The following is a 17,356-nucleotide window of genomic DNA, read 5'->3' on the forward strand; positions in this document are numbered from 1 at the left end:
CAAAAACAAGTTGCAGAACTGGGATTCGAGCCCAAGAGGACGAGTTCAAGAGTCTAGGATTCACTATTACGCTAAAGCTCTCAAATAGGACAAGTCCTCTGACCACAGATGCCGATTCCAGGGGGCAAAGTCCTCTTCACTAGTGGAGCCTCTTCTCTGGGGTCACAGAGAAAAGCTACATGTCGTGGCCAGTGCCCCTCACCATGCCGCCTCCCCCAGGACACAACCTCAGGAATCATTTGCTCCTGAGGGCTTGTTATGGGTTGAAATCTTGTCCCCCAAAAAGATATGCTGAAGTCCTAACCCCTGTAGATGTGAATGTGGCCCTGGCTGTAAACACGGAGTTTCTTTTGTTATGGTAACAAGGTCATACCCAGAGTAGGGTGGGTCCTAAATCTTCAGAGTGGTGTCTTATGGAGATGTCAGAACAGACTGAGAGACACACACAGGGGAAGACAGAAGCCATGGGAGGAGTGTCTATAAAGCCAAGGACTGTCCGGGGGCTACCAACAAGGGGGGATCCCCCTCCAGAGCTGATGCCCTGATTTGGAATTTGAGCCTCCAAAACTGTAAGATAATGAATTTCTGTTCTTTAAAGCCACCCCCTTTTGGTATCTGTGTCACAGGGCCCCAGGTAACTAAGACAGTCAACTTGTTCTTCCTTTTAGGTGTCCAGTATTACAGGCAACAGGAACTGGGGGGTTCTCTCAGTCATTCTTAGCACCAAAAATCCATGGTCGTTGGTTTCCCTTCTGTTTATTTTTGCTCCCAGGCATTGCTCCACCAAAAAGGGGGCGCACAGACAGCCTAGCGGAGTTTCCACTCCCCTGACATGTAGCCCAGACATCAACAAGAGGGATCAAGAGAAAAATGCATCTCCTTACCACGGCGCTCACTGTGGGTGTCACAAGGAAGTTTGGTGGTGTGGAAGACAATGCCATGTGCTTTCCTGGAAAAAACAAATAAGGCTTCGTTGAGGACTAGCATGATCGCCTTTTTTCACCCAAAGGAAGGCCTGTCCTTATTTAAAAATGTGCCAGCTTTAGCTGCATCGAAGATAACCCGAGAATGTTCTGTGTAGGAATCTTGCCGGAAAGATAAAGGCCTAATAAATCAAACAAATGGGGAGACTGTATGGATTTTCCCAGGACAAATTATTTTTCCATTTATTTTCTAAATTGCTTTTGAACACCCTTCATGCAAGCCATCATATAAAATGATGATTTTATGCAAGCTATTACCGATTTCAAGTAAATAAAGAACCAGGAGAAATAGGCCTAAATGGTGCCAGGAATAGTCCAGGGTAAAATGCAGAATGTGGTCAGACACTGGAATAAGGCAGATGGCAGCTGGGAAACTCTCCTCCTCCTCAGTGGATGAAGTGAGAATGGGATCCCACCCCCCGAGCCCCTCAAACCATGGATGCTGGTGGTTCTTTCTACTCAGGACTCCATTTGGTTAGTCATGAGCAAGTCAAAATAACGAAGACATCTAAGACCAACGACAAAGCCATTTTCTGTCCATTCACCCCCAATATTTCCAATCCTGGTATTTCCCAACATCACACAGCCTTAATGGGATACTCTATGTCATTTTTCGAAAGTCCTTTAAGCTGACTTTGGGTGACCTGAGGAAATGGCCCCATCACCCCTGGCTGACTGAGTAGTAGCTGGCCCCCTGGGCCCTCCATTCAGGGAGAGAATGCTGAAGACAGGATGCTGCTGAGAGTCCTGGAGCCCAAACCCCTCTGCTTGCCAAGTCAGAGAGGGTGGTCCTTCCTCAGGGTCCAGGAGTTACAGGGGAGCCACATCACACTCGCAGCTCACTCTTCAGTCCACAATATCTGAGAGAAGGTGAATTAAGACCAGCCGGGAGGCCCTGCCCACCCTGACACTGATGTCCATGTGGGAAAGAGATGAGAAACGCAAAACCACTGTGTCCTTGCTCAGCCCTTCTCTACTGAGGTTGTTGAGCAGTGGGGATGTCACCTGGAGGGAGCACAGCACCCCTGCCACCACAAGAAAGGTGACCCATGATAGTGTAGCCACAGAACAGAGAGCAGGGTCAAAAGCAGAGGGAGATTCCTGGTGACGTCATCTGAGCTCCTGGATCAAGCCATCCCTGAAGCATATTCTCCCCTAGAGTTTCAACTGTGTGGGATAAAAGATTCCCTCTTGGCTTCAGTCATTTTGGGGTTTCTGTCACTGACAAGTGAGGGGCTCGATGTCAGAGCCCCTGCAGCACTGGTGGGCCCGGAGTCCAGGCCCCTCTCCTCTTAGTCCTGGACCCCTGCTGTTCTGGGGTCAGTGCGGTAGCCAGAAGGGAAATGTTCACGATGGGTGTAAGTGGGGACCATCACTTTTTGGCAGGTTATTTTACCTGCATGCATCGTGAGCAAAACAAAAATGGAATTGCAGGGGGAAAAAAAATTAATTCCAAAAACAACTAAGATGTACTGAACGCTTGCCGTCTGGCACAAAGTGCACTAAGGGTCTTAACGGCTGGTGCACGTTGTCTTCTGAACACCCCAGGAGAGGGGTGGTGTTATTTTCCTGCGTTTTAGGATTTTAGAGGAGGAAATTGATTTGGAGAGGTCAAAACACAAAATGTCACGTGTTGTACGAGTCCATTTATGTGAGATGCCCAGAATAGGTAAATCCACAGAGACAGAAAGCAGGCTGGTGGCTGCCAGGGCCTGGGGAGAGGAGGGTGGGGAGTGACCGCTAATGGGCATGGCGTCTCCTTTTGGGGTGATGAAAATATTTGGCACAACAGCGTGAATGTACTAAATGCCACTGAGCTGCACACTTTAGAACAGTTAATTTTATGTTGTGTGAATTTTACATCAATTTTTTAAAAAAGCGTCTTCCCAAAGTTCCACTCAGCGTGGCTGGGGTGGGGGTCGGATTTGAACCACGTCCACTGGCCCTCGGCTCACACCTGCTCTGTGCTGAGCAGGAAGGGGCATCTCTGGCTGCACTGCGCATCGGAGGAGGCCGCGGAGGCCCTCGTGAGCATCTGTGAACAGCGCAGTCTTCAAACAGCTCTGTGCCTGTTGTGAGCACCCTGCAGCCCCATGGTGGTCGGCACGAGAATATTAATCCCACAGCACCTCCAGCAAAGTGCTAACTCTTTCTTAGGTACCGAGGATTCCAAAGAAATGATGGCATCTATCAGTCAGAGTCGACTGGATGGCAATGGGTTGGGTTTGGTGTTATAGGTTCGTTAAGGAGTCCTGGTGGTGCAGTGGTTAGCCGCTTGGCTGCTAACCGAAAGGTCAGTGGTTTGAATCCACCAGCCGATTCACGGGAGAAAGACATGGCAGCCTGCTTCCATAAAGATGACAGCCTTGGAAACCCTACAGGGCAGTTCTACTCTGTCCTGTAGGGTCACTATCAGTTGGAATCGACTCAAGGACAATGAGTTTTTGGGTTTTTATAGGTTCATTAGGACACGTCTCATGCCTGTGAGCTGGCTGCTGAGAGGCAGAGGCAGTGAAGTTGCCTCTGGGGAGCGGGAGCAGCACCCCCCACCCGCCGCCACCCTGCCCACACTGACCCACAGCAGCTGTGAAGTACATGGCAACCTCGTCCGGGGTCAGTGCCCGCTCCCAGATGATGAACTCATCAAAGGCACCATTCTCATAGCGCCTGGTCTGGTCCTGCTCAGCCCCGATCACCAGGTTTGCATTGGGGTCCCCATAGGCGTGGGACACCTTCCCGCTGGGGTCGGAGGTGCTCAGGGTCCCATTGACGTAGACCTTCAGGCCCTCCTTGGATTTCCATGTGAATAGCACATGCGTCCAGTAGGGACCTGGAAGAGAGAATGTCACTGCAATGAGTGGGGGGGCCCCCCTACACCTGTGGTTCCAGGTTCAGTCCGTCCCCCATCATGCCTAACAGGGCATGACACAGGCCTGCCTGTCCTCAGTCATCTGGGGCACAGGAAGGAAACTGCCCTCTGCTCACAACCCAGGGCCTAGGGAGTGCAAACGATTTGCATTTGACTACCAACCTAAAGGTTGACAGTTCAAACCCACCCAGCAGCACTGTAGAATAAAGGCCTGGCAACCAGATTCTATAAACGTCACAGCCAAGAAAACCCTATGAGGCAGTTATACACACAGGGTTGCCACGCGTCAGAACTGACTCAATGGCAAGGGGTTTGGGGTTTTGGTTTGCCCATATCCCTGTCTCCAAAAGCACTTCAGAGTGGCCTGGCTGTCTGAGCCCAGGAGCCACGGCTGAAACTCCAACCAGCAAAGGGGGTACTCTGACAACAGGCGGGACACAGGCACCTACAATCAGCTGGTAAGCCCGGTTATAGAGAACCAACATGGCCCTGCTGCCGGCAAACCCGTGACGGAGATGGGGTCTCGGCAAAATCGACGTCCTGCTCTCCTTAACAACACCATTTCTGTGCAGCCTGTGGGGTGTGAGGGCAGCTGCCCCATCAGAGGGGGCGGCCCCTGATCAGCTGCCACCATTACCACAAGACAGGGAGCCCCGTGTTGCCCGTTTCTTTAATTTCCAAGAGAAGGTAGAAGACCTTGATTCTAAAATGAAATTATAACTAACTGTCCAAACTAAGTCAGAAATGAAAGCACCACCTGGGCCGCCACAGTGCAGGTCAATAAACCTATCGGGGCCTGGTTCAGCCCCAGGCCACAGAGCTGACCGCTGCTTTCACGTCGCACAGAGATGACAACCAGCATGGCCATGACAGGTGCGGCCAGTCTGCCTCGCCCGGGAGTCTGCTCAGACTTCCTCGTTCCTCTTCTCTTTGTGGAGAAAACCGTGCTCACCAGCAGGAGGGATGTTCTCCAGCCTTCCAGGCCACTGCCCCACAAAGGCCCCCCTGTATTTTCTAAGTGTGGGAGTCACTGCTGGAGGAACAGGGCAGCCCTTTTGGGGACACGCCTCACCCCCAGGCTGCTGTCATCTCAACCCACCAGGGGTTACTTCAGGGGTTCTTGCTCGGTGTTGCATAACCATCTAATAGTTGTGAGCCTCTGGGGAACACATGAGCCCTAAATGGGCTCAGAGTATCACTGCCCTGGAGCTGGACAGCAAGAACAACAAACTCAGCCAATGAACAAATAACGAGCATACTGCCAGGCAGAGATGTTTACAATTCTCCGCATTTTTCTGGGTGGGAAAACAGTCCGCGTTCAGCAGACATTCACGGAAAACCTGTTCCTGGGCCCTCCCAGGTGCCGGGTGCTGAGTTGGCTGCCAGCCCCAAGGAGCAGGGAGCTAAGACTCACACAGCGCTCTGATCCAGGAGGAACGTGGTAAGAGCAGTGGGCAAGGTGCCGGTGGCTGAGCATGGGGTGGGTGAGGCCATGGGGCTGGGGGGCAGATGTGCAAGACTGTGAAACTCCGTGTCGGCCAAATGTCCCCGCTCACAGAGGTAGGGGCACAGCCGGTCTGCACACGCAGAGCCCCAGCAAAAGAGGAAAGCGTACGTTCAGTACTGCTACAGGCCGTGTCCTAGGCTCTTTGTGTACTGTTCTTGCTGTTATGGTTGTGTGCCAGGGAGTCTATTCCTAACCCTGCTGACCCACGTGACAGAACAGAACTGCCCCCCAGGGTGTTCTAGGTTGTAGTCTTTCCAGAAACAGATTGCCAGGTCTTTTTCCCGCAGAGCTGACGGTGAGTTTGAATTGCCTACCTTTCAGTTAGCAGCCAAGGCTTAACCGTGCACCAGCTCACCTGATGGGCACAGTCACCCCGTGAGGTTACACTGTCAGCATCCTGATATCAGGGAGGAGGAGGCTGAGCACAGAGGTCAAGTAACTTGCCCCCGGTCACATGATGGCACATGACAGGGTGAGATTGGAACCCAGGCTAGGCTACCTCCCTTAATGGGCCAGACAAGAGATTTTCCTTAAATAATTCAAACATGCACTTCCTACCAGAGGGAGCCTTGGCCTTTGTTCTGTCCCCCAGGCCCCACCCCTGACCTTCGCCCTTCACTTCTGGGTGTCAGCCTAGATGGGGCTTCCCTCCCAGTGCTGCCCCAGAGCATGGCTGCCCCTGGCCACCTGCTCCCTTCCAGCCCCCTCCCACTTCCTTGCCTCCCCCACACCTCTGGCCTTAGGCCAACAGATGACCAGCCACGCTGTTTCCCAGGGAGCGGTCTTCAGACAGGCCATGCTGAGCTCCCTCCCCACGCGCCCCACAGCGCCCCACCTGCCTCCCCAGCCACTCCTCCCAGGGTCTTCTGCTCCCACCACCCATCCTGCCTCCCCTGGGTCTTCAGCCTCCTTTTCCAACAGCTTTTCCCTACCAGCTCGTAGACATTTTCAGATGTAAACCTTTAAAAAGAAGGAGGGGGATGAGAAGGAGAAGGAAGAGAAAAGGAAGGAAAAAGGAGGAGGGGAGAGAGGAGGAGGGAGGAGGGGAGAGGAAACAATACCCGCCCTGTAAGCATTTTGCAGGCAATATTCCATTCATTTCCCCCAGAATGTGAGGTAAACACTATTGACATCATGTCTACTTCACAGATGGGGAAACTGAGGCCCAGCACAGTCAAGCTGCCTGGATGTGGCCATAGTCAGTGCAGGTCAGATGGCACTGGGCGCCAGGCTGGGGACCCAGGCCCTGATCCACTCTGTTGAGCTTCCTCATTGAGGATGAGACTTGCCCTATGGGTAAGTCTTCTGGAGCAGCCCCTCAGAAGCAAGCTGCTCATGTCCAGAGGTCGGGACCCTGAGTGCTCTCTGCTGCGAGGTCCATGTCTCCTCACCATCGGGATTCCCCAGCCAGAGCCTCAGGGCTGACAACGGACTCACCTGGGGGGCTAAAGGTGGCTGTCCACGTCATGGAGTTCTCCCGCGTGTACAGCTCCACAGAGCCTTTGCCGCCATTGGAGCAGACCTTGAACCCGTTGGAGATCACCTGCCCCCCATAGGCAAAGGGGGTGGGCCTGGACAGCTCTCCTTGTATCTTCCAGAAGAAAGAGAAGGAGACCCCTGAGGAGAGGAGGCCCTGGTCAGTCACCTGTGATCCGCAGGCAGCTCTCCGCTTTTGCTTTTCATTGAAAAAGCAATTTTCCTCTCATTGTAAAAGCAAGGTATGCCCAACATACCCAACTGAGGCAGTATTTAATAACTTAGCTAATGCTTGCTAAGGAGGAGGCACGTTCTAAGACCTTTAAATGAACGAGCTCATCTAGACACTGCAACAACCCTGCCATCATCCCATTGTGCAGATGAAGGCACTGAGGCCACTTTGCCCCAAGTTACTAAGCTGGTAAGTGATGAATGGATTCAAATCCAGGCACCCAGCTCCAGAGCCTGAAAACTGCACACCACTCGGCTTTATTCCTTCTGTTCACGCAGAAGAGCCCTGCTGGTGCAGTGGTTAAGAGCTCGGCTGCGAACTAAAAGCTTGGCAGTTGGAATCCACCAGCAGCTCCTTGGAAACCCTGCGGAGCAGCTCTACTCTGTCCTATAGGGAGGCTATGAATCGGCATGGACTCGACGGCAATGGGTTTGGTTTGGTTCTTATTCACATGGACGTGCAGATATGGTGTCTCCTGAGGAAACCCCTGCTGTGGGCACATGTCATAAAGACAGGAGCCATGTCATATAAAAAATAACGACTACATCCTGGGCTTCTTCCAGTGTCGGTGTAGACTAAACTGTGTCCCCCAGGAAGATGCCGTGAAGTCCTAACCGTGCCCCTGTGAATGTGGCCCTGTTTGGAAATCAGTCTCTGCAGACGTCATCAGCTACCCTTTCTGACTCGTGGAACATGGGGTCTCCCAATCACTTGCTGTGCCTCTGCCGTTCTCTGGGAGTGTACATGTTCTCTGGGAGTGTACATGTTCTCCGAGAGTGTACCTGTTCTCTGGGAGAGTACTCGTTCTCTGGGAGTGTACATGTTCTCCGGGAGTGTACCTGTTCTCTGGGAGTGTACCTGTTCTCTGGGAGTGTACCTGTTCTCTGGGAGTGTACATGTTCTCTGGGAGTGTACCCGTTCTCTGGGAGTGTACATGTTCTCTGGGAGAGTGCTTGTTCTCTGGAAGTGTACATGTTCTCTGGGAGTGCACTTGTTCTCTGGGAGTGTACCCGTTCTCCGGGAGTGTACTCGTTCTCTGGGAGTGTACTCGTTCTCTGGGAGTGTACTCGTTCTCCGGGAGTATACCCGTTCTCCGGGAGTGTACATGTTCTCTGGGAGTGTACTCGTTCTCCGGGAGCGTACATGTTCTCCGGGAGTGTACTTGTTCTCTGGGAGTGTACATGTTCTCTGGGAGTGTACCTGTTCTCTGGGAGAGTGCTTGTTCTCTGGAAGTGTACATGTTCTCTGGGAGTGCACTTGTTCTCTGGGAGTGCACTTGTTCTCCGGGAGTGTACCCGTTCTCCGGGAGTGTACCCGTTCTCCGGGAGTGTACTCGTTCTCTGGGAGTGTACATGTTCTCCGGAAGTGTACTCGTTCTCCGGGAGTGTACATGTTCTCCGGGAGTGTACTCGTTCTCCGGGAGTGTACTCGTTCTCCGGGAGTGTACATGTTCTCTGGGAGTTTACTCGTTCTCTGGGAGTGTACATGTTCTCTGGGAGTGTACTTGTTTTCTGGGAGTGTACATGATCTCTGAATTGTACTTGTTCTTTGGGAGTGTACTTGTTCGTTGGGAGTGTACCTGTTCCACTGGAAGTATTTGCTTCCCTACAGCGGAGACTCATGTAACAGGGAAATGCAAAGGAAACATTTGTTGAAGCAAAATTTTTGGGGTGTTAGGCAAAACCAGAGGTGCCCCATGTACCCAAATGGGAGGCGCCCTGCAATAACGCCTGCTACCCAAGACCGGTAGCCCAGACTGGCTTCCACAAATCATGTATTTCCATGTATTTTACTTAATATTTCTCAACATCTATATTTACCCGTTGCTGTTGAGTTGATTCTGACTCATAGCGACCCCATAGGACAGAGTAGAACTGCCCTATAGGGTTTCCAAGGAGCAGCTGGTGGATTTGAATTGCTGACCTTTTGGTTAGCAGCTGAGCTCTTAACCACTGTACCACCACGGTGCCAGAATCTACATTACCAACCAAAAATTTAACCACACTCAATGGCTCAGCATGCATTCCACTACTGAAAAGATATGGTATCAACAGAAAACGCAAGGCAGAAAATAACTGGGCCTTAACAGGGTTAACAGGGTCATGCTGGAGCAGGGTGGGTCCTAATCCCATATGAGTGGTGTCCCTTATAAAGAGGAGAGGAGACACAGAGCAGGGAGACGGAGGAAGGATGCCATGTGACACGGCAGCTGCAGCCAAGGAACACCTGGGGCCACCAGAAGCTGGGAGCGGCAGGAACAGATTATCCCTCAGAGCTGCAGGAGTCCACACAGCTGACACCCTGATCTGGGATCCTGGCCTCCAGAACCCTGAGACAATACCGTCCTGTTCTCCTAGCCACCCAACTCAGGGTGTTTTGTTATGCTGCCCTAGGAACCAATGGAAATGCCTGTGACAACAGGGAATGCCCGTGGTGACAGTCTCCACCTTCTCTTCCAGAGGCTGCACTTTAGTGTCATACGCTCCACAGGAACCATGATTTCTTTTTAAAGTGACCCCTGTCGCTGGGTCTCAGGGTTTTGTCCAGCTTTCTACATTCCAAGCGGAACTGAAGCTACATCTTGCACCTCTCTTATGACCTCCCCATAGGCTAAACTCCCAGCAGGGGCTGTCTCATTCAAGGGGACGCCCAGTGCAAAGGTTTCTGCTGTGACGCCCATGCCTGCAGGGAGCTCAGCAGGGCACAGCTGGAGTGTCCTTCCAGAAATCCGTCTGCAGGTCGGTGAGTGCTGATCCCGCACGAGTTGGCCTGGGGGGTTCCTGTAGACTAAATATCTTTGCTAAAATGTTGGCATGAGCAAGCGACCTCATCAGGTGGTAAGTCTCTGCTTCGTGAGAAGCAGATGGGGAGCCAGGAGCACCCCAACTCTTGACAGCGAAGCACCTGCCACAGTCACAGCCACACTGACAACTCTAAGGGCCGCTCCTGGGGAAGGGCCACCACGGCCACCAGGCTGGAGGTAGGCAGATGCCAGCACTCGCCACCACCCCACCCTGCCAGCTCCCTGTGCTGTTCAAACTGCCTCTCTGCAAGTATCCTGTGCCCGTGAGCTTTTTCCATGCATGCGTGCATGTGCGTGTGCGTGTGTGTGCGTGCATGTGTGAGAGTGTGCATGTGTGTGTGTGCGTGTGAGTGTGTGCATGTGTGTGCATCTGTGTGCGCAAGTGCGTGCACGTGCGCGTGCGTGCGCGTGTGTGTGCATGTATGTGCGTGTGTGTGCGTGCGTGTGCGTGCATGTGTGTGTGTGTGTGTGCGTGTGCGTGCCAGCCCAGCTGGACCCTGTGGGAAAGCTGGAAATAAAGGTAGCCGCCTCACCCTCCCACAGCGCCCGTCCCGAGGGGAGAGACCTCTGGGAGTTCCTGAGAGGAGGTGATCAGAGCCACCCATCTGCCCAACCTTCTTTACACAGTGGCACCACCTTATCTCCAAGTGTGTTTGTGGACACAGTCATGGAGAGACGCTGGCTGAAGGATGAGAAGACCCGTGTGAAGCAGACTGTGGCATGTGTCTCGTCACCGCCCTCCCCGCAGCGTCTGACAGATCCACATATGCGTAACAGGGTCTGTGGAGGTCCATGAGCACCACAGTCATGTGGCATTGCACAGGGCACCGCATGGCTTTCTGTGTTCAAAGCCCCAGGAGATTAATACAAACACATAAAATGTAACATGATTTTTATAACCTTGGTTTGGAATCTCTCTGTTTTGTTTCTCTCTTTTTTATTTTTTTAACGTGAGGGGGACCTCAAAAGAACGCAAGGGGCCTGGACCTTTCCCAGGGTTCGAGAAGCAGCACAGCAGAACTCCAAATCACAGGGTCTGTTCGTGGGGTGGCTGAGAAATCATAGTCCTTGAAGGTGCCCTGTGATGTGGGTCATGACAAGGGAGGGATGGCACCACGAACAGACCAATGAGGCCTGGGCGATGGCCGGCTGTGCTATCTGCAGGCCCCAGCCAGAGGGAAGTTGGAGCCCTGCACTCCAGCCTCCAAGCCTGCTCCCCACCATGGCTGCAGGGCAGGGGGTTCAGAGGCCTACACCCTGCCACACCCACCTGCCCCAAGCCCTGGAGGCTCCAAGTCCAGAACAAACCCCAGCTGCCCACGCGCCTCTCTGTTCTCAGAAACATCCGTTTCACGGGGAAGCAAGCATGGCACATTGTGAAATGTTTGTTATGAAAAGAATTCCTGGGAGGACTTGTGGAAGTCAGTCGTTTCCAAAAACTTTGCTTCACTTAAAAATTCCTTTCCCTCAACTCAAAATGATCCCATTGTGGCCAAATGTCTTTCTGCCCAGGAAGAAAAATAAAATTGAAAACTCAAATGAAGAGTTGAGTACGGGCCATTGTCCTGCCTGCCTTCGAGGGAGAAAAGAGGACCCAGGACGCTGGCATCAGTTGGAGGGTGATATGTCCCATGGCTTTGAAACGGGCAGCCTGTGGTCGGTGTCAGGAGGGTGGTCCCCTCTGCCTGCACCTCCCCCAGGTGGAGGGAGGACAGAGAGTCAGTTACAGCCATCACCCAGCTAGGCGTGAGCGGTGGGCAAACCCCACCCGGGAGAGCCCGTGGACAAGCGTCACTGAGCCCCGAGCAGCTCAAAGGCAGGTCTACTGGTTGCTGGCCAAGCCGAGTGACCCTGTGCCAGAAGCCCCTAACACTGCAGGTAGAATCAGACACCTACACCATGGAGGTCACTCAGAAGCAGGTTTGGAACCCCTGCCGAGAATCTGCATTTGCACCCCAGATATACGGTATCAGGTTTGCACCCCAGATATACGGTATCAGGATCTATATGGTTTAACAGGCTCCCCAGCTGACTCTTATTTTCATGGATTGAATTGTGTCCCCCAAAATATGTGTATCAGTTTGGCTAGGCCAAGATTCCCGGTATTGCCCGATTGTCCGCCATTTTGTCATCTGATGTGATTTTCCTGTGTGTCGAAAATCCTGCCTCTATGATGTTAATGAGATGGGATGGGCAGCAGTTAGGTTAATGAGGCAGGACTCAATCTACAAGATTGGATTATGTCTTCTGCCAATCTCTTTCGAGATATAAAAGAGAGAAGCGAGCAGGGAGACAGGGGGACCTCATACTACCAAGGAAACAGTGCTGGGAGCAGAGCCTGTCCTTTGGACCCAGGGTTCCTACACAGAGAAGCTCCTAGTCTGGGGAAGACTGATGACAAGGGCCTTCCTACCCAGCCAACAGAGAGAACCCTCCTTTGGAGCTGACGCCCTGAATTTGAACTTTTAGCCTACTAGAGTGTGAGAGAATAAACTTCGGTTTGTTAAAGCCACCCACCTGTATTTCCATTACAGCAGCACTAAATGACTAAGACACTCATGTATAATAAATTTTAGGAATCACTGCTCTCCTAGTGGGTCTCAGAACTGGTCCCTAACCAGCACCGTTAGCTTCGCCTGGGAACTTGTTAGAAACGCAAACTATCCGCAGGGGTTCGAACTAACCTGTTGGGAGCCCTGCTCAGAACAATGAGTTTTGAGGCTTTGGGTGGAAGTAACAAGGGGAAAGCTGAGTGCTCAGACACCCCACAGACCGGGCAAAGGATAAATGAAAAAATCTTTAGAAATCAAAGTCTTGCTAAGTCCACCACTTCCAAAAATCTTGGAGTTATTGGGTGAAAAGAGGCTGTGCCCCCACACCCCACACATATGCACGCACACACACAGAGCTACACACACTCACACCTACGCACAGCTACATACACACACACGCATACTCAGTGTCACCGGCAATGTCCTGTCACATTATACTATAGCTACGCAAGCGGTTACCACCGTGGGGAGCTGGGCAAAGGGTCTACAGGACCTCTCTGTGTTATTTCTCACGACTGCGTGTGAATCGACAGTTATCGCAAAATAAAATGTTTTCTAAAAAGGAAGAAAAAGATTTTGCTAGGCCAGGAAGACCTCTCATGGGACCTGGTTGATTCCGCTTCCATTTCTACAGCACATCTCGGGTGCTAAACTTGGGCTTTCTCCTCGGTTTTGGTTAAGAGAGGCTCCCCAGAACTGGGGCCTCAGTTTAACACAAAGTTAAACTAAAGGAACTAAGAGAATGGGAAAGTGGGCTGGCTGGAACAGAGGATGTCTAGTGAACACTGTCGTTGTTGTTAGGTGCCGTCAAGTCGACTCCAACTCATGGGGACACCACGTGACAAAGAGGAACTGCCCCACAGGGCTTTATGGGAGCAGATCACCAGGTCTTTCTCCAATGGAGCAGTAGGTGGGTTCGAACATCTGACCTTTTGGTTAGCCATTTGCACTTAACCACTGCACCACCAGGGCTCCTTGCCTAGTGACTAGAGCCTCCCAACCACAGGGTTCTGAGTGGGTTTCCACACAGGACGGCCTCTGCAGGGGAGCTGTGTGATCTGAGTCCCTAACGCATAACAACCAACTGCTACACACGCCCACAAGAGCCAGGTGGAGCAGAGTGAGACTGTGTGGCTGCAGTCTTTCTGGCTGACCTCCGAAAAGACCCAGACACTAATGGCCATCGGTGTCCGTGGTTGCTGCCGCAGTCCCAGCCTCGGGAATATCAAGACCCTGATACACTGCTCTGTCCTCCTGCGGGAAGGCAATCTGCCCAGAAGACAGGCATTGAGCCCAGCAAGTGTGACACAATTCCAGGAGGACCTGAGTATTGCAGAGAGCATTAGCTATGCTGCCTGAGGCACCATCAAAACAAAGAGAAGACTGATCTCAACTCCAGTGTTATGAGGAGTTTGAAGCTCCCTGTGCGCCTGAGGCAGGAGGTAAAGGATTGAGTTTATAAGACTCTAAACGCAGCTTTCAAAACCTTCATGTTTCAGCATAGTCCTGGCGGATATGGCAATTTCTACCCACATATTTCTTTTTTAAAAGTTAAAAATTCTATACCCTATGGTCTTGGACATTGTTTCCCAAGAGCATTTTAAGTAACATATTTAAAAAAAAAAAAAAAGTTGTCATCGGTTTTGACTCACGGTACCCCATGTGTGTCAGAGTAGAACTGTGCTCCATAGGGTTTTCGGTGGCTGATTTTTCCAAACTAGATCACCAGGGCGTTCTTCCGAGGTGCCTCTGGGTGGACTCAAGCCTCCAACCTTTCAGTTAGCAGCTGAGCGTGTTCACCTTTTGCACCACCCGAGGCCTCCTACACTTTGAGATGTTGTTGTCAGGCGCTGTTGAGTCAGTTCCAACTCAGGGACCCTGTGCACAACAGAATGAAACACTGCCCAGTCCTGTTCCATCCTCACAGTTGTTGCTATGTTTGAACCCATTGTTGCAGCCACTGTGTCATCCAACTCTTTCAGGGTCTTCCTCTTTTTCACTGACCCCCTACTTTACCAAGCATGATGTCCTCCTCCAGGAACTGATCCCTCCTAATAACATGTCCAAAGTACGTGTGACGAAGTCTCACCATCCTTGCTTCTAAGGAACATTCTGGCTGTGCTTCCTCCAAGGCAGGTATGTTCATTCTTCCGGCAGTCCATGGTATATTGAATATTCTTTGCCAGCACCATAATTTGATAATTTTATTCTTTTTCGTCTTCCTTATTCATTGCACAACTTTCGCATGCATACGAGGTAACTGAAACTACCATAGCTTGGGTCAGGGACACCTTAGTTCTCGAAGTGACATCTTTGCTTTTTAAAACTGTAAAGAGGTCTTTTGCAGCAGATTTGCCCAATGCAGTACGTCTTTTGATTTCCTGACTGCTGCTTCCGTGAGTGTTGATTGTGGATCTAAGTAAAATGAAATCCTTGACAACTTCTATCTTTTCTTGGATTATCATGATGTTGCTTATTGGTCCAGTCGTGAGGATTTTTGTTTTCTTTATGTTGAGGTGTAATCCACACTGAAAACTGTAATCTTTGATCTTCATCAGTAAGTGGTTCAAGTCCTCTTCACTTTCAACAAGCAAGGTTGTGTCATCTGCATATCACAAGTTGTTAATGAGGCTTCCTCCAATCCTGATGCCGCATTCTTCTTCTTTGGGGGGTCAAAATAGCTGGCTTCCCAGAGATACCTCTGCCAGGAGAAGAGCGCATCCTTTGGACCCGGGGTTCCTGCACTGAGAAGCTCCTAGACCACAGGAAGATAGATGACAAGGACCTTCCCCCAGGGTCAGCAGAGAGAGAAACCCTTCCCCTGAAGCCCTCAATTTGGACTTCTAGCCTCATAGGCTGTGAGAGAATGAACTTCTGTTTGTTAAAGCCACCCACTTGTGGTATTTCTGTTATAGCAGCACTAGATAGCTAAGACAGACTAAACCCACTGCCGTCAAGACAGACTAGACGTAGCTATTTAGCGAATATGCATCTACTCTGTGCTGAGCAGCGGTGGGCCTGGAAATTCAGTGCTGGTCAAGACGGAACACAGTTCCTGCCCTCATGGAGCTGAGTCTAGTGAGGGAGACAGACAACTAGCAAGTATCATCAGCTGTGGCATAAAGTCCCTGGTGGCACAAATGGTTAAGTGCTTAGCTGCTAATCGAAAGGCTGGTGGTTCAAAACCACCCAGAGGCACCTTGGAAGAAAGACCCGGCCATTTGCTTCTGAAAGGTCACAGCCCTGAAAACCCTATGGGGCACAGTTCTGCCCTGAGATACAAGGGGTTGCCGTGAGTCGGAATCAGCTCGATGACAAGGCAGTTTGTATTCAGGACTTTTGGGGTGTCTTTTGGCATCAGCTCTGGCATCATCTCACCAAGCCAAGGTTGGTTTATGGTTTCCTGGCTTCATTTGACATCTGGCCTTACTACAAAGGAAGTGGCCAAATGGAAACCATCTCCAAAGATTCCGCTTAACGACTCCCACAAGAAGTTATTAACAGAGCGGAACGTGAAGTCAAAGCCCATGGCCTTTGTTAGCATTTTGAGGATGAAATGAGTTAATACCTGTTATGGGAACTGAACAGTATTTGGCACGCAGTATGTGATTACCAACTGTGGGTCACTGTTATTGCAAGTTCGACCGTGTCGGCCCTCTCAGAGTGTCCCTCTCAAAGTTGGCGCATTGTGTCCTGTTAGGAAATCAGCCTAGTGGAGGAAGATTAGTGGAGCAGGTGACACAGAGGCTCCAAACCCAGGCAGCCTCTGACAGCATCTCAGCTCTTCACAACCATTCAGTGAGGAAGGTGCTCTGCCATCCCATTTTACAGACAAGGAACTAGACTCTGAGAGGTTGGATGGCAGTATGAGTCAGAACTGGGATTTGAACCCAGGCAGTCTGGCTCTGGAGACCACGCTATGATCCTGCCTTTCATTAACGGGCAGGAAGATTAAAAGGCTCATGAAGCTGGGTGGGCACCAGAGTGAACTGAGGTGAGAGAGCCCACTGTCAAGGGGGCAGCCACTCTGTTGTTGCTGTTAGTTGCCGTCATGTTGGCTCCAACTCATGGCAACCCCGTGCACAAGAGAACGAAACACTGCCTGGTCCCATGCCATCTTCACCATCGTTGGTCTGCTCGAGTCCATTGCTGTGTCCACTGTATATTCTTCGTGCCTTCCAATCTGTGGGGCTCACCTTCCGGCACTGCGTCAGACAATCTGTGGTGATGCCTTCCAATCTGTGGGGCTCACCTTCCGGCACTGCGTCAGACAATCTGTGGTGATGCCTTCCAATCTGTGGGGCTCACCTTCCAGCACTGCGTCAGACAATCTGTGGTGATGCCTTCCAATCTGTGGGGCTCACCTTCCAGCACTGTGTCAGACCATCTGTGGTGACCCATGGGGTTTTCGTTGATTGATTTTCAGAAGTAGTTCACCAGGCCTGTTTTCCTAGTCTGTCTCAGTCTGGAAGCCCCACTGAAACCTGTCCACCACGGGTGACCCGGCTGGTGTTTGAAATACCGATGACATAGCTTCCAGCATCACAAACCACTATGTAGCTCCAGCCTATTAGAGTCAGGAATAATTTCTCAAGAGACACTGGAAATCTGTATTTTTTATGTGACAATTTCCCATTTTCCTATGTTAGAAGCTAATTAAAAAAAAAAAAAAAAATTAACCCACGGCTGCCAAACAAAACACAGCCACAGGCCCAAGCTGGCTTCTCAGCGAAACTTCACACGGGTCTAGAGCCTGACCTCCTTCCCCTGTCGCCCATCACAACCCCTGCCGCTGGGATCACTGGGCACACCGCTCCCCTCCTATATGCAGTAGCTGGGTTCCTGGAGATGCCTCTGCTCAGAAGAGAAGCCACTCTCTAGAAGCCCAGATGAGAGCCAGCACAGAGATGTTCCCGCTTCCTGAAGTGAGGCCT

At 51.4% G+C, this 17,356-nt stretch overlaps 1 protein-coding gene and 1 long non-coding RNA gene across 2 annotated transcripts in view; one reads left to right on the forward strand and one right to left on the reverse strand.

Annotated features, from left to right (window-relative positions):
* The window catches only part of ADGRD1 (adhesion G protein-coupled receptor D1), a 108,403-nt gene that overhangs the window by 71,291 nt on the left and 19,756 nt on the right, over nt 1–17,356 (reverse strand). Inside the window, exons 8-10 of the mRNA XM_049865589.1 lie at nt 6,797–6,976; nt 3,559–3,813; nt 885–949 (exon numbers count right to left, since the gene is read on the reverse strand). Coding sequence (XP_049721546.1) covers nt 885–949; nt 3,559–3,813; nt 6,797–6,976 — 500 coding nt within the window. The remainder of the gene's footprint in view (nt 1–884; nt 950–3,558; nt 3,814–6,796; nt 6,977–17,356) is intronic.
* LOC126065519 (uncharacterized) lies at nt 5,135–10,846 on the forward strand. The gene is made up of 3 exons (XR_007514859.1): nt 5,135–5,293; nt 9,677–9,809; nt 10,498–10,846. It is a non-coding gene; the product is annotated as an uncharacterized LOC126065519 (long non-coding RNA).

Source organism: Elephas maximus, chromosome 22 (genome assembly GCF_024166365.1).
Source record: "Elephas maximus indicus isolate mEleMax1 chromosome 22, mEleMax1 primary haplotype, whole genome shotgun sequence".
Taxonomy (NCBI): Eukaryota; Metazoa; Chordata; class Mammalia; order Proboscidea; family Elephantidae; genus Elephas; species Elephas maximus.